General features: G+C 32.7%; 1 protein-coding gene across 8 annotated transcripts in view; it reads left to right on the plus strand.

Annotated features, from left to right (window-relative positions):
- EPHA7 (EPH receptor A7) overlaps nucleotides 1–22,822 on the plus strand; it is a 165,092-nt gene that overhangs the window by 136,889 nt on the left and 5,381 nt on the right. The window contains exons 6-16 of one of the 8 annotated variants that reach the window (XM_088024273.1): nucleotides 485–609; nucleotides 3,377–3,560; nucleotides 8,427–8,535; nucleotides 9,190–9,245; nucleotides 11,460–11,466; nucleotides 12,803–12,804; nucleotides 13,112–13,237; nucleotides 14,086–14,271; nucleotides 14,866–14,927; nucleotides 16,671–16,880; nucleotides 17,589–17,738. In XM_088024273.1, coding sequence (XP_087880399.1) covers nucleotides 485–609; nucleotides 3,377–3,560; nucleotides 8,427–8,535; nucleotides 9,190–9,245; nucleotides 11,460–11,466; nucleotides 12,803–12,804; nucleotides 13,112–13,237; nucleotides 14,086–14,271; nucleotides 14,866–14,927; nucleotides 16,671–16,880; nucleotides 17,589–17,738 — 1,217 coding nt within the window. Of the gene's footprint in view, nucleotides 1–484; nucleotides 610–3,376; nucleotides 3,561–4,227; nucleotides 4,253–8,426; nucleotides 8,536–9,189; nucleotides 9,246–11,459; nucleotides 11,467–11,806; nucleotides 11,842–12,802; nucleotides 12,805–13,111; nucleotides 13,238–14,085; nucleotides 14,272–14,865; nucleotides 14,928–16,670; nucleotides 16,922–17,588; nucleotides 17,739–22,822 lie in introns of those variants that run through there. The other 7 variants (XM_088024278.1, XM_088024277.1, XM_088024272.1 and 4 more) reach the window with 7 other exon arrangements.

Here is a 22,822-nt window from a genome sequence, read left to right on the forward strand (position 1 = left end):
TTAAAACATAAAAACATTTTTAAAAAGTGTGATCCCTTTAATTGACTAAAGTAGCCATTTCATATAATTTTTTCTTCCACAGTATTAAACTGTTTTTTCTTTTAAAAAGTGTATTGCCACTGCATGTGAAGTAAATATTTGGACTTAGTTTATCACTGGAGATTAATCTGAAATCATATTTTGTAGCCTTAATTAGCATTCATTTGCTTAATTGTCATTTTCAGCCCCATCATTTCCATTTTTCACTAACTTGAACAATGCTATCTTCTGCTGTTTGCACTTTAATTTAAATTTCTATTAAGGTTTATGAACAGTAATAAGGTCCTGTTTGAATATTCATTAGCTTCTGAATTGTGAGCTATGAAAAGGTGCTTTCTTTTACCTTAATGAAACTGGCACAGCATGGGACTGATCGGTTGTGACATTTGATTTGAGGCATCCAGTGAATTTTCTCATTGTTTATTGACATGTCTTGTCCAAACAGCTCCCTCGCAAGTGAGCGGAGTGATGAAGGAGAGGGTGCTTCAGCGGAGTGTCGAGCTTTCCTGGCAGGAACCAGAGCATCCCAATGGAGTCATCACCGAATATGAAATCAAGTATTACGAGAAAGTAAGTGTTAAGAACAGCTGAAATGCGCAGCCGATGTATCTCATGTCATCTTACTGCACTGTAGACTAAACTTGGTCATTATGCCAACTATTTGGAGCTGTTTTGAAATTCAGAGTTAATTTTAGCCATTTTTAATAACCATCCTCTTGCATCTCAGGCTCATCGTTATAATTATGATTTCTGTGTATTAAGTTTCTGGGTTACACAAAGGAGAATATCCCATTAGTAGTATATTTGTTCAATTTTTGATATAATAATTAGATGTAGAATGTTTTAGTACCATAGGGCCACACAGCCCAACGCATTTTTTGAAAAATGGTTCTTTTAGGATCTCTGCTTGGGCCCTTAATGGTGTCTTTTATTTATGTGGTTTCATTGATAATGATGGTGGCCTCAAATAATTTAGTAATTTGAACAAATAAAAATATTTTTCGTAATAAATAATGTAGTTTCTCCAAATTTCAGAATCAGATGATGATATCCCGCTCCTTTAAATTCCTCCCGAAATTTATTCTACCTATGTCATACTAATCATATCTACCACTTCGTCACATTCCTTTCTCCATGAAAAATAGGATGGCTAAAACCCAAGTGCTGCCCTTTAGTTTCTTCATAATGGCTGAATTTGAGTAAATAGTGATATAATTGAATGTATGAGTGCCTTTATTTCTGACCCATCTGGAGGGGGTGGGGACCCTGTTTACAAATTATTATATAGGCTCCACTTCACAGAAAGACCTGGTTCAAGGTTTGAAACAAAGAAACCATTACTATTACTAATATTAATATTAGTAATTAATAATAATGTTATTATTAATACAAGGGTTACTTATTGACTTCAGTAAGTTAGCTAAAGTGCTGTAATATATATACTTAGCCATTTTAACCATTTAGACAGAATTTCAAAATAGGAGCCAAGCTTTGGAAAATCTTGGAGGCTGAATTGATTGATTAATTTAAATGCATACAGCGCATTGGCAATAGATACATTTCTTGCCTTTGAAGAAAAAACAGTTTAAGATTAGTTTCAATGTTCAGATTAAGTTTACAATATTTTTGTTTATTATTTTCATTATGAATTCATGACTTCCATGGCCAAAGTTACATTTTAAATACCTTATTTTTGTACCAGGAAATACATTTCTTGCCCCATCAAATGTGTTTCTGAGGGAATCCTTATTTTTACTCTTGGTTTTGTTATGTCTGTTTTCCAGTGAGCTCTAAGAGTTTATAGTCAGTCCCTTCTGAAATTTCATCAGATTTCAAAAGCGATGAAATACATTTTAAAAATATGTTAGGGGGTAAATGAGAGTGAAGTTTCTCACAGTGCAAGGAAATATTTTGCACATCCATAGTCTGGATTAAATTTGTTCAAATAGTTTCTTTTCTATTTTGCATGACAAAAACAGAATGTGTCTACATTTGCTGAACTTACAAATTAGGCAATTATTAGAACAGAATAATATATTGCATTGTAACATATGTAAGCATGTGATCTCTAGATATTATGTCATCTAATATCAGTTATGCCTTGTTCTTTTATTTGAGATAAGTATATATTTATAATATTAACAATTTTATAAATGATTATAATTAAGACAATCACAAATCAGCTTCACTAAATACAGTTTAAGTATAGATTTATTTAAACTTTTGCAAATACCAGTGTGAAGGTAAATCGAACAACCAGACTGACATTTTCAGATTTTAATTAATAGTTTTATTGTCATAGTTGAGCACTGCTATTTATTATAGAACAAAGAAGAAACTGTCTAAAATTGTATATTTTGATGGGTAGTTTTTATAGGTTTTTTAATAAAAAGCCCATTAGAGTCATATCAACTAAGCTTTAAATTTTTATTCATTTGGATATTGTTTTGATGGAGTTTTTCATATTCTTGAATTTTTATAATTATTTCATACTTATATACTATGATATATATAAGTATATCATATATATTTATATGATATCTATGATATGTATTTATCTATCTATATATATCTATCTAAATATATATCTATGATATATATTTCATACATATGTAATATGATAAACACATTTTTAAACTGTGCAGGCCTCAGTTTTCATGAAAAATGAGGAAAATTGAGCTAAGAGATGTTTAAAATATTGCCAAACCATAAATTATACAGTACTTTAACTTTTATATTGATAGTTTTAATTTAAAATGTTCTATTAAATATTGTTTGGTAAAAGTGGTTTTATCCTGTGAGAAATGTAGTTTTTAATGAAAGCAGTTGATATGTCAGTATGGTAGTGGTATTAGCTAAATTTCTTGATTTAATACCTTTCTCATTTTTCTCATATGGCCTTTTGCTTTCTGAATAACATTCAGGAAAAGTATTAAAAGACTACATTATGAAGGGAAGACTTCTACTAAACCATAGATTTTACAAGTGTACCCGGGTTTTGGTCAATAGGACATTTGATTATATTTATGGTTAAATAGTTCTTGCCACTGTGCCCCCTACCAACAAAGCAAAAGCTCAAAACATATAAATGGTTTAAAAAAAAACATATAAATGGTTTAACAAAATTATTTCTCTTTGAAATTTATAGAACAAAGGCATGTGTTCACATTTCCATTTTATATTATCTTAGAAACAACTCAATGTTACAATATTCCACGGGGTACAATGTAGGCCTTTATAAAAACAATGCAGCAATTTGAAATAAATTGCAAGAATTGGCTGTCAGATTGCCTGGTTGCAATTACAATTAAATATTCCCTGAATATATTGTTTCTAGGATCAAAGGGAACGGACCTATTCGACAGTAAAAACCAAGTCCACTTCAGCTTCCATTAATAACCTGAAGCCAGGAACAGTGTATGTTTTCCAGATTCGGGCTTTTACTGCTGCTGGTTATGGAAATTACAGTCCCAGACTTGATGTTGCTACACTAGAGGAAGCTACAGGTAAAATGTTTGAAGGTAATTACCACCTCTGGTTTGGATTCTTATTCTCTATAACTGTCATATGTTTTCCAATATTGAGGGAGATAATTTGGTTCAAGATTATTTTTATATTTAAAGGTGAATATATATGCATAATTATGTACTTTGTAAAGGTTATACAGAATAACAATTTAAAATTTGCTGTTTTGTTTCTCAGTATTAGAATCTCGTAATTTATATCAGTCTCTTTAATACACACTGGGTTTTTGTCTTTTGGTTTTTGGTGGGTGTTTTTTGGAAAAGATGAAGCCAGAAATAGAAACAGGATTTGTTCAATTGTGTATCGACACAAGCTGTTTTTGTAGAACCCAAAACAATATTACTCTGGTTGTGTCCCTCAAAGGTGCTCCTTCACAGAAACCCCAAAATGAAGCCAGGATATATACACAGGATGGGCCAGGGAAAGATGATCTATAAAAATCTGTGTTAATTTAAGCTACCTGATTTTTTAGCAATGATTTCAAAAATTGCAGTTCAGAGAGATCTTAAAAGTTGTATTTATTTTTATCATCCCTTTTCATCTTTTATAAAATATTTCAAGCATCCTAGAGAATATATTCAAAGTATATGTGAAATATTAAGAATAATAATTAAATGATTATCTCTGCATCAACCATTCAGCCTAAAAATTGAACATCACCAGTATCTTGAATCCCCTTTATCATTTTGTTTTGTAATTCTACAGAACATAACAACAATGCATGTCTCTATATGTACCACAAATAAGCAGATGTATGTGGGAATTCGTGTCCCAGTTTACTGTCAGAGTGCAAGCTCAGAAGAGCTTGAGTGCTATGCTGGTTGTTCTTCCATTAGCTGAGGAATCAGGGTGTGTTTCTGCATTTTGGAGTTCTTGATTTCTCCTGATGTTACTGCCCAGGCACAGGGTTCACCCAGCTGTTACCCTGTCCTCTTGCCAGTGTAGTCTTCCCACATAATTCTAAACAAAGATGAACTAAAAAATATTATGTGATTTTTCTTTCCTCAATTTTTAATAAAAAGTTTTTAAGTAAACTAAATTAGTACAATTTTTATTGGTTATTTTGACTTCAGAAAAATATTTTTATAGCTCTTTTAAAATGAGCAGATATTCTTTGATCCACAAATGCTCATTAAGTTTGCTAACCGTATTCTTCTTTCAAAATATTTTGCTGTTTTTAAATTAAGCAGTAACTCTCAGGACCTCAAATAATAAAACATACATTGAAATAAATTTGACATATAAATCATTTATATAGAATTATAGACACAGAGACATCATTTGAAAAGATTTCACATAATTTTGTGTGATAAACTTAACACCATTATTCTTTATCTTTTTAATGGAGTATTTAAGATTAAAAATGAGAACATCTAAGATCAATGGCCACAAAAAATTAAAGCGTTTTACATTAAGATTTCAACATTTGAACATTTGAGTGGTCTTGAATCAGATGTGTCCTGGTAGTTTTCAACTTAGACTGATCTCATGATATAACTTTGTGATTTCTCATATAATAAAACACCTTAAATGATGTTTTATCATAATCTAATGAATAGTTTAAACTTGTTTTACACATTAATTAGTTATCTCACATTTAACTAATCATTCTTTATCAGTTAAACCTCTAAGTTTGAAAACTTTCAAAATGATTTTGTGCATTGTGCTGACTTCATAAATTGAGACTATTGGGCCAAACTATTTTTTATTGATTCCTGAGATTCATAGATGTAATTTTCATTATTTAAAGAATTAAGCAACTACGATTCAAAGAGAGTAAGATGCAGTAGTAAACCCGAATGATCACATGAGGTGAATGTGAAAACTAGATTTTTGCATTAGAAAGAATTAGCGATTTTTATCATCATACTATTCTTTTCCACTGGATTGTAAAGTTGATGAAGGAACGATCCATATGTCTTCCTTGCTGTTGTCTCGCCAGTTCCTACTATCAGTGCTTGACACATAGAAGGCACTCAGTAAATAAGCAGGGAATGAAGACCTCGCAGTCATCAACATGGAACAGATTGCCACTATCAGTCAGTGCTACAAGACATATTCTTGGTTCACATCTCAGTTCTTCCACAACAAGTTGTGAGACTTTGCATGAGCTCATGTACCCTAATTGCTAGCATAGTAGTATCTAACTCAATGATATTCTTAATATTACCTATGTTAATGTACACAGAGTACACACAGAAAGTCTCAAGTCAGCTTTTATTATTTAGCACAGCCATTCTCAAGCTTTTGTTCTATTAAAAAAATACTGAGGATCTCCAAAGAGATTTTGATTATTTGGATTATATCTATCAATATTCACCATTAGAAATTAAAACTGAGAAAACTTTAAAATACACAAACACACATTTCATTAGCCATCAGAGTAATGATGTTTTCACATGTCATGTAACTTCTGGAAAAACTCAACTGTGCACCTGTGAGCATATGAGAGTGAGAAAAGGCAAATAACATCATATCATAGAAAATAGTTTTGACCCTCCCTGCAGATCCCCTGGAAAGCTCTTGAGGGACCCTCAGGTTTCCAGACCACCCTTTGAGAACTGCTGACTGCGCTAAGAATTAGGGTTGCGAAGAAACACACGACACAATTATGCTCTGTTTAAAGTACAGTGAAGGAGAGAGACTTGTATACAAATTCTGCCATACAATTAAGCATTGGAGTGCATGACCCAATCCTATCAGAGTGTCAGGAAACAGTGATTTACTGTGCCTCGAAGGAGGGAAAAAGTGAACATGCCACCAAAGAGAGGTTCTTTGAACAGTGTTTGAAAAGGGAAATTAAACAGATTATTCCATTGCACATATATCCTAAAATCCCCATCTCTTCAGAGTCAATACTACTGTTTTTACAATTTTAAAACCATGATGTGATGATTATGGCACTTACATGGCACTTTTAAAATTTATTACCCATGAAAGAGATGAAAATATTAACCATAAAGGTTAACTGTGGAAAGATTAAAGTGTGACCCTGACTATATATAAAAACATATAAATATTCACAAATTCTAATCATCATTCACTTGAGTTCAGTTTTCTCATTGGAGTTCTGTTTCTGATGCTAAGGCAGAACTGAGCCTAAGACAAGCAAAGAATTAGACCCATGGGACACATCGATTGAATGGAAACAATTTCTACACATACGTATATAATTTTTTCCTCCCTTATGAACAGAGCTACTCTGTTCTTTTTTCTGTCTCTCAATATCTAGATATATATCTAGAAATATATAGGGAGAGAAATACATAGAGAGAGAGATTTTATATATATATGCATATATATATATAAAGACAGATAAAAATTTAAAATAATCAAACCAAACCAAAAATTAATACTTGAAATCTTTTTTTGTTGTCGAATAATAATAGGCTGCAATTCAGAAATTGAAGCCTAAAAGTTTTCTTTTTCCCACCCCCCCCCATTGTGTAATTCCCTCAAGGAGCAAATCAGCAGGTGCTTGAATTAGGGAGAGTGTATATACCTTTGTTCAGAAACTATTACACTGGAACTACTTCACTGTTTTTCGATATAAGCTCTATCTATAGTTAGCTTAGCATAGGTATACAAAATTAAGAAAAGAGGAAAACATAGATAAATAAAGAAGGGCCCAATAGGAAAAAAACTCTATGCTGCCTATTGTGGAAAGACATACTCTGCCTACGTATAATGTACTGCCCTGGAGACCCAGTCCCTTGCCACCACCAAGGAGTAGTATTTTCCATCCTGCCTTATATTAAAGATTACACCTGTTGATTGTTTTAGCAATAAGCAAACTATATTAGTTTGACATTGTATATTAAATGATATTTGCAACCGGATCATTTGTTGGAATACACCACTGTTTTTACACTCCTTTGATTGTTTTATGAAATCTGTACTGGTATTGAAAATATAATACTCTGGGGAAAATATGACAATTATGAATTATCATATAAGTAGAACTTTACTAATTTGGAAAAATGGAAGTGAGAAGGCCATGTGACCTGATGAAGAATCGGAATCAGGGCCTGCTTTAAAGGACATATAAACACATACTGCTCCCAAAGAGACTCTCAGAAAGGTCCAACTGGGCTTGTCCTAATAAGCATAGAAGAATCACTTAGCCTTCTACAGGAAGTATCTGCAATTAGATAATGCTAAAATATTTTTTAAAGTACTTGCAGGAAGTTTGCTCTTTTGTAAATAGCCTACCTCCTAGGTAATCTTAAACTCTCAAATGTGTGTATAGCATATTTTGTCAAATTAGTACAAATACTTCTGCTCATCTTTTTCCTGAATTGTGGTGCGTTACAAAATCAGGATGATTTACTATGATTCCATGATGATTTTTACTTTATATTGATCAATATGCCAGATAAAGCACTTAAGAGGCTTTGAAAAATGCAGAGTATATGTTTTGTTTCCTTTTTCACATATCAGAAAAAGAGAAACAGAGATCGAATACCTTGCTGGGGAAAAAAAATGAAGATCTAATAACGATTGTAGATCAAAGATTTCGCTCTGTTGATTCATAACTAAATTTTCAACAACTAAGCAGGGGATAGTGCTCGCTTCGGCGGCACGTATAAACTAAGCAGGGGATAGCCATTCGATAAGGCATTTTACAGGTGTCTTTTATAGCTGAGGAATATAAAATAGATGAAAGTATTGTCCTTACCATGCCCTTAAAATGCAAAAAAATAAGCATTTATTTAAGTCTATATTATTAAAATATAATACATTTATTTAAAATTAGAGGTGAATTAAAAAGCATAGATATCTCTTATTCATAAGATTTTGTTTACCCTCTCAAGTTCTTACATGGTGTTGAGTGTTTCTGAGCCTATTTTCTCTCTTTCCAGCGACAGCCGTCTCCAGTGAACAGAATCCTGTTATTATAATTGCCGTGGTGGCTGTGGCAGGGACCATCATTTTGGTGTTCATGGTCTTTGGCTTCATCATTGGAAGAAGGTAGAACACAAATTTGTTCTAATCTTTAACACAGAATGTGTTGATTTTACAGAATTATGTCAGCCTATTACTTACTATTTAATGTATTAGAATGTTAGAAAGTAAATGCAAACACCCTTTGTCTGATATGAAATATTAAAGGTCAATAAATTTCCCTTCTCCCAAGGTCAGAATACAGTGTGAGCTTAATCATTCACTGCCTTTAGTTTAAGAGCAATGTGTGTTGTAATTTCTACTGGGTGTATTTTTATTGGTTACTTTTAGTTAGGTTTTCATCATAAATATAGGAGATAGCTGGGGAAAGATGTACGCATTTAGTTACTGGTCAGTGGAGACCATTTAGAATCCATTGTTGTCACTGTTGTTTTTCAGAGAAAAAAAAACATAAGCAAATATCCACTCACTGATAAATCTAAGTTCATGAAGCATGTTCCTTCTACATTATCTCACACAAAGACTTTATATTCTATACATTTTTTAATCATATGAGTTACTACATTACTATCAATGAGTTCGTAACTATGGACAGGAATTTTTTGCATTTTGTTTATTGCTCTAACTAGCATGTTGTCAAAGAATTAAGGTATGTTGTATTGAATTTTAAATATATAAAGTAAGATCACTGAGATCATCAAAAGTCTGATTTTTTTCTAGGCATTGTGGTTATAGCAAAGCTGACCAAGAAGGGGATGAAGAGCTTTACTTTCATTGTAAGTGTTTGGCTTTTCTTTATTATTATGTACCCCAATTAATACAGACACCTGGTTGTTAGCATTGGCATGAATAAATTCCTAATGTCTCATGCTTGAAAGTACGTAATGAGGTCAAAATGTTGCTTTAAAGCATTTGAACAAGATATTTAGAATGAAAATCATATGATGTGAATTTTAAAAACATAAAATAGATTGAGAAATGTAATCTCTCACAAGAAATTTTAATACTACTGCAGGATATTTAGCTGTTTTTATGTCACGATTTTTCTTTTTGCAAACTTTGCCCCAGTGTTTCATACCATTCTAACAAAAATCCATTACAAGTTGCATGGCCTGTATTCTAGCTAAGGAATTCATTTAGAAGTAGAAGGGCAGAGCCTTGTTTTCCCACCCAATGAGTGATGCTACCATGAAAGACAAAGCTATGGAGCCTCTTTCTCTTCAGCTACTATACATTGTCTGTCGGATAGATAGTTCCCTGATATCAATTTCATAATAATAGGATTCAACCCTCCACTGTTTTTCTGTGGATTTGGGTTACCTGATTCTTAAAAGTTGATTTTAGAAATCATATTCAGAAGATATCTTTGGAAACCATAGAAAATAGATGCCCCTCTGCATTAATCTTATTCCTGTTGCAATGTGGATGGCCAGGAAAAAAATTGAGAGCTATGCAAATAAATGTTATTACTTCATATAGCCAAAGTAAAAACCTCACGATCATATGATTTGAGTTCAGACGTTTAATGATGTTCTTATCCAAACCCATTGTTTTTATTGTTAATCCTTAAAAATATTAAAAAACAATTGTATTTATTATTTTTCTTGGTAGCATAATCTTTGCTAAAGTTTCTCATGGATAGATAGATTTCTAAGAATTGACCTAAGAATTACATCGATCATTGTGTTATTTATCAAATTACTTTGTCAGTATCTAAGAAGATATTCTCATGTACCCATCCGAAAGTCACAAAACTGTATAAACATCAATCAAGAAAATGTGTGGTTTAAAGACACAAATTGTGAGCACTGTTATTATCTTTACTATTATTATCAGTGATGAGATACACAGAAAAAATGGAGGTGACATTTTTTTCTCTTTCACAACATGAGAGAGTATTTGTAAAACTTTCCCAATGGGAAGGAGCAAATCGAAACTTGAATGCCTAAACTTGTATATCTAGTTTAAAATGTATCTAGACGAGTAACCTCTAGTTCCTAAAATGCCCAATTCTACCCATTTTGTGAATAATTTGATGACAGAATCATTTAATTTTACCTTCATCAGTATGTCACTTTTCTTTCCTTTACTGAATATATCTGAGACATCCCCAAATTATCAAATACGTTTTAGCTTATTTGCTTTTAGCTTTCAGGTTAATACAGAAGGTAAATTGAACATGGCTTATCTAAAACATGTTGTATAGCCTTATGCTAAATTGTCATCACTCAGTTTTAATATTTTGATGCCATTTGCTTTTTTTACATTTGACATCAAGTTTGTAGTCAGAGAAAAATAGAGCTGCATGTCTTACTTGCTGACATAGACAAGATAAATTTGATATATAAAAACAGTTTTCATCTCCAGAACAAAATATCAATGGTGGTTTTAAGATACTTAACACTCATGAGAAATGTAAATGAGATATTAAAACACAAAAAAGCTCGTACTCTTAAGAGAAGCAACAAACCAGACTGTTCAGAAATTGTTAATGTTTTCCTTATTTTAAAACATCCATTTTTAAATGAATAATGAAAAACTAAAGTGCACTTAACAATATCTATCTTGGTAAATGCTTGATATTTTCGAATCACCTTTTTTACAGAGATATCTTTTCTTGTCATTTGATGAGTACCAGGCATTTTATTTGATTTTCATAGCTGTATCTACAATACGTAAAGTACAAAGCTATGGTCACCAGCTATTTACAAGTTGGTGTCCTTTTATTTTGTTAGTACACAGACAATTTTCTTAGGTGCTAAGACACCAGATTGAATTTTTACAGAAACATGAAGGCAACCATTTAACTAGCTTTTAGAGCACTGCATTTAATAGAATGTCCAGTCATTTGTATCAGGCGCCCTCAACTCTCCATGGCCCCAAGTGCTACATTTAAAGACATAAACACAATGGAGAAGTTTAGTGAAGCAATTCCAATTTACATTTTGTTTCCTCCTACCATTTCTTCTAACAATGTCTTTGAATGCAAGCTGGGCAGTATTTCATGTTTTTATGCCAAAATTGCTCTGGCCTGTCAAAATGTTTTATGACAGCTCGAATAAAGAACCATCAGAGACCCATTTGAGATGCAGAAGGTTACCTCCAATCTAGCTCCCTTATCACAAAACAAAACCAAAAAAACAATGAGAGAAAGAAAGAGAATAAACAGGGAGAAGATGGCTCATTCTCCATCTGCCTGCCGATCTAGGAGGTTAACCTATTGTTTTCTTCCCTTCTCTCTTTTTCTCTTCCCCCTCTTCCCTCTGCTCCTTCTTCTCTCTTTTCTCTTTCTATCCCCTCTCTCTTTTCTTCTTGTGTTTTTTTTTTTCATGTTCAGCTTTAGTAACAAATGAGCATCTGTCAGTTTTATAAACTGCAACAATAATTGTTTAAGACAATCAATTTTGGATAAACAATCAACTACAGCAGAATAAATCAAGATTTTTTAATCCCATTTTCTTTAGACATTCTGCTTCTTTTTGTTTGTTATGTGTTTATTTTTTAAAATATAATTTTAACTTAATGTGATGACATAAGCACAGTTAGGCTGCAGTGTAATACATGAAGAAATATATTGTTCTCAAAATAGTAAGATTTAATGAAAAGATTGTTCAGTGGCTTTGTTAAAAACAATAAAGTTTTTTTGAGGATATAGTGTAATTCTTTTATTGCATTAATATAACCAAATATATGCCTATCTATCTTATCTTTGTCTTTAACCAAATGATTAGATTTGGAATACATTATTGTAATGAATTTGATTTAAAGTTGACTTAGCATTATCTGTTACCTGCATGCTTCTGGGTGCATTTTAAGAAGATTTTAACTTTTAAAATGATTCTGTGTTGTTTGAATTTTGACTACCTTTTCTGAGGCATATTGGCTACCTCCTTCCAGAGCCTTATAATTGAAAGTTCATATAAACCATTCCTCTTTCAAATTGCTGTCATACATGGTTAGCAGATCCCAGGAATATTGTAAATTTTCTAACTTTACTCTGCATTTTGTACATCTGGCCTCTACTGCCCTTCAAGGTGAAGATGAAACTGTGTCTTTAGTAAATTTCTCTCTGATTCTGTGATAGCGGTCCCTCACATCTTGTACTAATTTTATGTATATGTCAACGGTGGTTGGTCTTTAAGAAAATAAATCAAAAGAATAAGTAAGATGTCTAAATGTTTTTAATATTGCTGTCAGTGTAGTAGGCTACCTGTAAATGAAATGTCTTCTTTTCCCAGTGTATTAATTTGATTGATTGACTGACTGGTAGATTTACAAATGTGTTTCGAAGTCCATTACAAACCTCAATATGGCTTGAACTATGCCACGATAGCAGTGAATTTAATTAAACCTCCAGTCTGATAAGAGTCATGTCAGAGAATTTTGGTGATGTCTTTTGTTGATTTACTGGAAAAGCAATTCAGTTAGTAACCTATGAGCTGGATCCTATGTTACCTATAGAAGCTTGCAGATAATACCCATACGCCAACAGACTGAAGTAGTCTGTTAAAACTGCTGTGACTCAGGTGATGTGGAAGCAAGTTCACTGTTCCAAGGAGCACTCTGCATAATGAAATTCCTGGGCTGACTGCACAATAAGTGCTTTGCTTCATCACAGTCATGCTTTCTTACATCATTACAGTTAAATTTCCAGGCACCAAAACCTACATTGACCCTGAAACCTATGAGGACCCAAATAGAGCTGTCCATCAATTCGCCAAGGAGCTAGATGCCTCCTGTATTAAAATTGAGCGTGTGATTGGTGCAGGTAAGGCTGTTGTAGCTTCCTTGTTCAGCTGTTCCATTTAGCCAGGATCGAAAGTCATACATCATAATGACAGGCAAATAATTATACCTCAAGTATAGAACTTTTGCATTTACCTGAACTGTTGGAAGCAATGAGGCTGTACTTGTTTATGAGAGCTCAAGAAAAAAAAAAGTGAAAAAGAAGCGAATGGCACAGAAAACCTGTGTATCTTTTGTCTTCTCTTGGATTTTTAAGATATCGTTCTACTACTTCATAATAGTTCTGGCCTGTTGTTTAGGAAATGACTTAGTATTTTTTTTTTAATTAGAATGTTCCAGAATTTTGCTGGAATATACATTTCCTCTTACTTGATTTACCATCTTCTTGCTGGGCTTTCATTTTTATCTTTTTTTCATGTATTTGTAGGTATCAGTTAGCCATTTCATTCCATGCAAAAAACTAATATGTTACTTATTTAAAAGGAATATTATTTCCTACATATAAAACATATTTTCATAGTAATTATACATGTTGGATCCAACTCCCTTAAGTTTAGCAGTCAGGGTGCATATGAATTCCAGACTTTTAAATCTTTAAAAAAATATTTGCTTCTCAAACAGTAAAAACAATAGCAATATTCAGAGTTTGCAACTGTGTCCTTCTGCTTTAATCACCAGTGTACATTATATACTGTACTTCAAATCTAAATGTTCTTTTCTTAAAAAGTTTGTGTTAATCCAGTTAAAAAATAGTAGTTGGCATAACAGATAGTTTAGCAAAGCTTAACAGTATTTTTAGAATTATGCATTTACTTTGCAAGAAGAAATATTTTTGAAATTAAAATGCACTTGCCTGTTCTATTACTTCAGGAGAATTTGGAGAAGTCTGCAGTGGTCGTTTGAAACTTCCAGGGAAAAGAGATGTTGCAGTAGCCATAAAAACCCTCAAAGTTGGTTACACAGAAAAACAAAGGAGAGACTTTTTATGTGAAGCAAGCATCATGGGGCAGTTTGACCACCCAAATGTTGTCCATTTGGAAGGGGTGGTTACAAGAGGTAGATATTGATATCTTTCATTTGTCATGTGGACTGTCAGAAATTAGTGTTATTTTGTACCTAAACAAAAAAACAAGTCATGAATATATTGCATATTCTAAACGAATGTTTTTTCTTGGTATATAATGGACTACTTCTTCTTTTATGTTACTACCACTGAAAGAAATCAGGATAAATGAAGGAAGGATGAGAATTAAAGAATAAATCTGATAGACAGATGGAGTGACTGATATTTTCATTCAGCTTCAATAGCCATAAAAGTGATACACTTTAGTCTTTACACTTTATATCAAGTGTCATTTTTTCTGAGTTTCGTTCAGAGAGGAGTCAGAAGAACACACTGACTTTGTTATTTAATTTTGTGAATCATAACTGTCTTCCAAACAGACTTCCAAGCAGACTGAGTTTAGCGGCTGCACTGGGGACATTAGAAACACTCACAGCTCACCCATTCAGCCTTTCAGAAGAGCGCCACATATTTTATCAAGGATGAGAATGGGAATAAGCCTGAAGTTTAGGTTATGGTTCCTGAAGCAATGCTTTTTTTCTTGTATGTATATATATATGTGTGTGTGTATTTTTTTTTAATTTTAGGGAAACCAGTCATGATAGTAATAGAATTCATGGAAAATGGAGCCCTTGATGCATTTCTCAGGGTAAGTAACAAAATTATCCTCTCATTCTAAATATACTATTCATACTACCAGTATAATTATTTGATTTTTTTACAGTATAAAATGTAAGCGTTATAAACTTTAACAAATCAGAAAATTGCCTTTAAAAAGGCAGATTAGATTAAAGATCAGAGTCCTACTCTGGATTGAACTAGAATCCTTTTGAGCACGTAAGTGATACATTGTGATTTAAACAATAGTACTCATTAATACAGTCTCTCAAGCACAGAGGATACCTACCAGAAGCCCTTTAATTTGAATACATGTTGTAGAGTAACATTTTACTTTTTCAGTACAAAGAGGTAATACAGAGAAGACTACAAAGTGAGATAACCATTCAATATCAGCATGACGATCCCAGTTCTGCTCTGTGGAACCATTTCTATCATATTCTATGTGAACACTGAACGTAAAAGATAGAATTACTAACATTTTGCAAATTAATAATATGTGATTATTTTTGTAATAAATTCTAAATATGTAAACATACATATTTTTGCTCTGAGACTTTTCACCTAAGACTATAAACACATGTTAACATTTTTCCAAATGGCCAGGAGAAAATAGTCTAACGAATAAGAGAACATGCGGTTTTATCATATGTAATCTGGAATGATACATTCAACTTAAATTATAAACAACCAGAAGATTTAGAGAAATTTTTATTTCTGTATCTTTATGATATGCATAACTATCAATTCTTTGGAATAAAGCATCATCTAGCAAGTTTATCAACTCCAACCAATATCATCATGCAACATATTTACAATTCAGTTGGAGAAATCTGTGAATTAAAAATGGCTTGGAGGAGTTTCTGGGTGGCTCAGTCGGTTAAGCATCGGCCTTCGGCTCGGGTCATGATCCCAGGGTCCTGGGATCCAGCCCCACATTGGGCTCTCTGCTCATCGGGGAGCCAGCTTCTCCCTCTCCCTCTGCCTGCCACTCTGCCTACTTGTGCTCTCTTTCTCTGTCACATAAATAAATAAAATCATAAAAAAAAAATGGCTTAGAAATAGATGGTGGCCAATCTGGTTGCAAAGAGCTCTCGATCCCATTTGCTAGTGCATCTGTTTTAGAGAATCTTTTTTGCAAGTAATGTTCCCACCAACAGCAAAACAAGGAAAAATACAAAATGAGAACAAAGTCAGCCAGGATAACCATTTTCTACTTCTTAGTTTTTCTTCATCTTCAATCAAAAACTTTCTCCTTTCCCTTTTTTATCATTTGGAGAAAAAAAATCTTAATATATGTGTCTTCATCCCTTTATATACTTGTAGATTATTTATATAATTTTTAGCAGGTGGAAAAAAACACATAGTTGTCAGGGATAATATTTTCAGACATTCCATTCCCTAACTTTGACTCAAAAATCAGTGTATACTTTTGGATCTGTCAGGGATAATATTTTCAGATATTCCATTCCCTAACTTTGACTCAAAAATCAGTGTATACTTTTGGATCTGCATAACCTGACACTATTTTTAATCAATACGAGTAACATATCAATCTAAATCACTAAATGATTACCAAAACTCTGTTTTGTATTATTTGAAGGTCAGTTGAATCAGCATCTGTTTTGTTTTTCACAAATGTCTGTATTATATAGAAAATTAGTTAATAATTCCTATTATACTATAGTAAATGACTAGTGTGCAGAGAGTTTTCATGGCAATTTTTTCCCCTTTGAAAGTACAGTAAAGGACTTTTATTCTTGTCTTCCTGTAGAAACACGATGGGCAATTTACCGTCATTCAGTTAGTAGGAATGCTGAGAGGAATTGCTGCTGGAATGAGATATTTGGCTGACATGGGATACGTTCACAGGGACCTTGCAGCTCGCAATATTCTTGTCAACAGCAATCTTGTTTGTAAAGTGTCAGATTTTGGCCTGTCCCGGGTTATAGAGGATGATCCAGAAGCTGTCTATACGACAACTGTAAGAAAAAGTCTCTTACCGCAACTCTTTGTCTTCCTAAGGTTTTCCTACCAAGAAAGCAGGACTTAATATGAAACTAAACAGTAGAAAAGAGGGAAATTGATCTCAGATTTTTGTTGTTGCTGTTTTTTTCCTTTTAGAAGAATCATTGCTGCTTTTCCACTCTACGTATAGACTAAGAGAAGAAGTAAGATAAAAACGGCAACATGCTTGTCTTATATCAGGGTGTTCATATACATTATATACAGTTTTATACAAAAACATCTCGTTGCAAGCTCTCATAATTGTAGCAGAGAAATATAATCCCATTTTAAATAAAGATTTTAAAAGAATATTAACTATGCTAATTCTTACAACTTTTGTGAGATTGGAAAAAAAGGAAAATATATGAGGATTTAGTTAAATTCCCCATATTTCATTCTATTTTCATAGTTATGTTGCCTAATTTGTCATTGTCTTTTGGCTAGACTCTTGCCCTAAGACCACCTAAAGGCCCGTTAAATTGAGTTGCCTTAAAAATGAAAACTTGTAATGGCATTTTAAAAACAGATTAGTAGGTTTAAATACACTTAGATTCAAGATGGATAGATGGATACTGCTGAATTGCTAACCAAATATACAAGTGTTTAACGGTAGCTTTATAGTTCTGCTATAAATGATTTAGAAGTTATTATGCATATTTAAAATTCCAATTTCTTTTTATAACAGGGTGGAAAAATTCCAGTAAGGTGGACAGCACCTGAAGCCATCCAATACCGGAAATTTACATCAGCCAGTGATGTATGGAGCTACGGAATAGTCATGTGGGAAGTTATGTCTTATGGAGAAAGACCTTATTGGGACATGTCAAATCAAGATGTAGGTGTTACGCTAGTTAAACAAAAAGGGATTTCATATATTAATACCCATTGTTATTGGAACATGTAGGTAATGGCTCATAAGAAGAAACTTTTATAGAATTAGAAAAATATGATTGCTGAGTTTTCACAGTTATTCCCACAAAAATTACCATAAATTAGTGGTTCAATTAATTTCATTTTGAAGAACTGCTTTTTCTTCTTTTTCTCTTAAATCCTCTCGATGTAATAGAAGCATTCAAAAGGTATGTCCTCCTAGTAAAGATAATGATGCAATGATGCTGTGCTTGCACCGCTGTAGTGGGAAAGTCACATGAGTTAAAGAATCATTTGCAGAGAGGAGGGGAAGGAAGGCTGTGCTTTATTTTGTCTTCGAAGCTTATCTTTCTTTTTCTTTTAATGTCCTGGGTTTAAATTATCTATTGTTGGTTGATTTGATTGAATTTTAATTTCATGAGACAAACTAGATGTTATGATCAGTATTGGTAAGGGTTTCATAGTGATATTTTAGAATGTAATCACAATGGGAGTACGTTTGGAAACTCCTAAAAAATTAGCACTTAATTAAATATGCATCTTGATACACACTAAGGCATAAGACATGCTATTAACCTTTGAGAAAAGAAGTTGAGGGTAGTTCTTGGGAGCATACATCTCACACCCCAAGAGACCATTTATGAAATAATATAGCATAAGTGCAAGTGAATATTTGCCTCTGTTAGGTTGAATTTTATGAAATTGGCATTCGTGTAGGTCAGAAACTTTCAAATACTGGCAGATTCATACAGTTCAACTTACTGAAAATGTGAGTGAAATTTAGATAAAAGTAGAGCAAGTGTAAAACCTAGGAAGGTACCCTGGATTTGAACTGGAAATCTGAGAAGATTTTGGTTCATAACTAATAAGAAAATTTTCCAAGGGGACACGTTGAACAGTCCAGAAGCAAAAGCTTAGCAAAGTGTGTAGAGACAAACCAAATAGACTCCCTATCCTAAAACAGAGATGTTCACATTGGTAGTGATTTGATATGCAGATTAAGTTGGGGCAAATTGATGAAAGGCTTTATGAAGGAGTTTGGAAATGGTACAAATGCATGTTCTTGACGAGTAAAGAAGTAAGTGGTGCTTGAGGAAAGTCAGTATTGCCATTTAAAAGAATGTGACCAGGAAACTGGCATAGTGAATTCTTGAAGTATTATAAACTATGGACAGCAATAGAAGCTGACTAAAGTTAAAAATTGAGTTATTTTTAAAAAAGAGGTCACAAACATTGTTATATAAAATCAGTATTTGGGGTTTATTTTTAGAATTTACCGTATCAAATTCCTAAAACTTGTAAATAGTTATTTTTTGACAACTAAAGTCAGATGGTTTGTTGGTAAGGTTGAACAAGTTTCTGAATTAGTTGAAAAGCTCAGAACCTGAAGAGGTGGAGCTTTTAAGTCATCTAAATGTTTTGGTGCTTTGAACTGAGAGGGGACATGAAACTCTTTTGTTTTTTTGTTTTCGGTTTTTGTTTTTCAAAGATAAAAGTCTAAATGATGCATCCGTTTGGCAGAGGCAAAGTTGTTAATATTTGACAGGACTCAGTGTCAAGGATTCCATGGACCGTCAAAATGTGGGCAAACAAATCCTTGGGGCAGAGAAAGAGAAATATTTACATTCCCTAGACACTCACTAGAGTTTCATTTCTTTTGACACCTTCCTTCTGTACTAGATTCAAACATAAAGGGAATGACAGGAATATAAGATGACTTAAATTCAATGTTCACTGAACTTCCAAAAAACAAGTAATAGAAATGGTTAAGAAGAAAAAACGTCTTCAATTTTAATTTTTAGAATTCCTTAAATATTGTTTTTCCTGAAAATGAAATGTCAAAAATATATAATTAGCATATCAAGAATTAATAAATATTTTTACTGATCAAATGAAATTATGTCTACAAGGACGTTTACTTCTGACCTAGAATGTTTAGCACTATCTTTCTTCTTTTTTGTAATTTTGAAGGTTTGTATTATAAATTCAGACACAATTTTCTATAATGGAAAGAGATTACCTACACAGTTGTTTTTATGGTGAAATTTATATTAATATTCTTCTTATAGGATAATACTTATTATTTTATACTTACGTCGTTAAAGTGCTATTTGAGCAATTACATGTTTAAGTTTCAAAATGCAAATGGTGAAAAAAATGAGTAATTCAAAATAATGAATTTCATTCTGGCAAGAAATTCTCTAGATAAAAGCTTCTTTACTTGAAGTCTCTGGTAGGAATTCATGGAGAGACTTAAGAGTTCTGACAACCTCTGATGCATATGGAAATCTTGTGCGTGTGTGAATAGATTGTGTTTTCTGGGAAGTTTGCTTTCAACAGATCTAACCAGATATTATTATTTTTAATTAGTTTAGATTGATTTATTAAGTGAATTAATTAACTTTATGTTGATCAGATTTATTTGCTAGGAATTTGTCAGGGATTTTAGAAAGCCTTCACATTTCAAGTGCCTTGGATTTTAAGACTTTTCTTAAGACACCGTGAGAAACGTGTAAATTGATGGTTATCTTGATAAGCAAGTCCACAAAATTCCAGGCTGATGCTGAATAAAGGGAGGTTTCTGTGATCACTCTGAACAGACCAAGTGTATTATAGAAGTCAGTGAGGTAGATAGTTTCCAGAAGGCTTCATTTGCATCCTAGGCAGGGCAGTGAGCCAGAAAAACTTGGGAAAAGATAGTATGCATGTGTCTGATGATACCCACATCCAAACAGGTTATCGCTTGATTAACACTTGAACGGATTCTTAATGTATTTTCATGTACGTATAACTTTCTTGAATTTTCACTGCAATGGGAGCAGTTAGAATTTAGTTATTTGCTATTAAAATTGAGGGTGAGCTTCCCAAATAAATTTCTAATTTTCTTTCTTCTTTTTTTTTTTTTTTCTTAAAAATCTGCAGATGTTTGGCTCTTTCTGTAATGGCCTTTCAAAGAAAAATCTTTATGTATGTAAATTCAGTCAAACATAATAAATATTACAGAAATTGAAAATACTCAGCATTCACAGTAGCTATTTTTAATTAAATGTGTCTTAATTAGTTCAAATAAAACTTTTACCCTCAAATTTTGAAATTTTGAAATTCTTTATATAGATTATATTTTTTCTATTTATAGTGCTCAACAAAGTCATTTCTTCTCACTTTAAGCTAGACCAATAAATTGTTAGTTTAACTGGCAGGTAGTCATAAGGATGATAAAAACAAATTTCCATAAAGTTAAGTTATTAAAATGGTTCACTAAAGGACATTTTAAGAGCTTCAAAAATATAATACACTTTAACTAAATTTAACCTCAGTTAAATTGTGAGCCCTGTTTTTTTTTTTCCCCCTTTTAAAAGCCACCACTGGTTTATGACTTTGTATTTTTTATATTATGATAGAAACAAAATTGTGATTTATTTGGGGGGGTAAAACTTTGCCATAATCCCATATATGTGGTCCAAAATATTTAATTGCATAAAATGTGGGTTATATATTATTGTGAGGTTAATAGAATGGAAATGAGCATGAGCAAAGAGCAGAAGTCAATCATGTTAGATCCCATTTTGAGTTATTACAGGCCCATTATCATGGGGTCTTTCTGTATTTCTTTTTCTTTTAATTACAATGATCATACTATAATAATACTCAAACACTGCAGCAAGCAACTCTTGTTTTTATTTCTAAGTATTTCTTTACAGTATATACCAAAGAAGTGCCTCCTCTATAAATGTCATTTACCAAAATCACTTCCTATTAATCTGGGACCTATCTAGAATTAGAAATTGCTTAACGTTTTTCTGTTTTCTTTCACTTTTATTAGAATATTAAGGCTAGATCTGGATGGGCAGATCCCTGTCCAAGGGGTTTCTGGTAGTTTCGAAGAAGTTGTCTTAAATGAATTTTGTGAATAATTACATAATGCTCTAAGAAGTGTAGGTTCAATCGTTTTACCTGTGTGCCTTGTTGTTTCCAAGAATGTATAACTATTTGCAGAAAGTACTTTTTACATTCCCAATTGGAAATAAAATGCAGCTAACCAAATAAAAACTATCTAGATTCAGTTTGTGCCTGAATCATCCCCCATCGGCAGGTTTACCCTCAGAGGGTATGTATACCTTGGATTATGCTGACCTGTGCTCTATAGAAGCTGAAGGTTCCCCGCAATTCTCTCTAGTGCTCCTAGAGGTAGGTGCATGATTCCTAATGGGAAATTTAGGGTCCCAAAGTCCATTCCCAATCCAGAGAGTCTCTTATTTTAAATGCTGTCCTTAGCTGCTCTTCCTTAAAAAAATTGTAAACCACTGTATCTTTGAAAGCCAGAAGTTTAATTTTGTGCTGAGGTAAATGTTTCCCTGCTGTAATCATAAGAATCATGAAATTCCTATAATGCAATAGGACAAACCGCAGAGGGTTCATTAACTCATTCCTGTAAGATCTTTTGATGGTACTATGTTCATTGGCACAAAGACTTAAGAATATATTGTGTTCAGTGATGAAGAATTCTAAATGTTTTTATGAAGGCTTGGAGAGCTGCTGAAGAGTATTAATGTCAGGAGGATCATGATAAGATTTAGATTGACATTTTATTATTTTTTATTTTAATTTTTAAGTAATCGCTACACCCAACGTGGGTCTCGAATTTATAACCCCGAGATCAAGAGTCTCATGCTCCACTGATTGAGCCATCCAGGCACCCCTAGATTTGCATTTTTCAAGATTATTTACAGGGCAAGAAAAATGGAAAGATCACTCTATGTGCACTGTTCCTTTCTGGACATCTGAAGACAAACTACAAGCAGGGACATTAGTTAGAAGGTGGTTTAAAATAAGGACTGCACTGATGTTATGAGGATGGGAGTGGAGAGTCCTGTCAAATCAGAAAGATACTGCTTATGTTCAAATACAAGCAACCTCAAATATAAAGAATGCCACTCTTTTCCCAGTTAAAAAAAATGCCTCCCGATTGTTTATTATTGGTCATTTTGAATATATAAATTTTTAGAAGTTGTCGATTTATTTATTCACAACTTAAGCCACTGTTTAAAT

Source organism: Eumetopias jubatus, unplaced genomic scaffold, assembly GCF_037043125.1.
Source record: "Eumetopias jubatus isolate StellerSeaLion01/CBP00866 unplaced genomic scaffold, mEumJub1_p1.0 scaffold_6, whole genome shotgun sequence".
NCBI classification, from domain to species: Eukaryota; Metazoa; Chordata; class Mammalia; order Carnivora; family Otariidae; genus Eumetopias; species Eumetopias jubatus.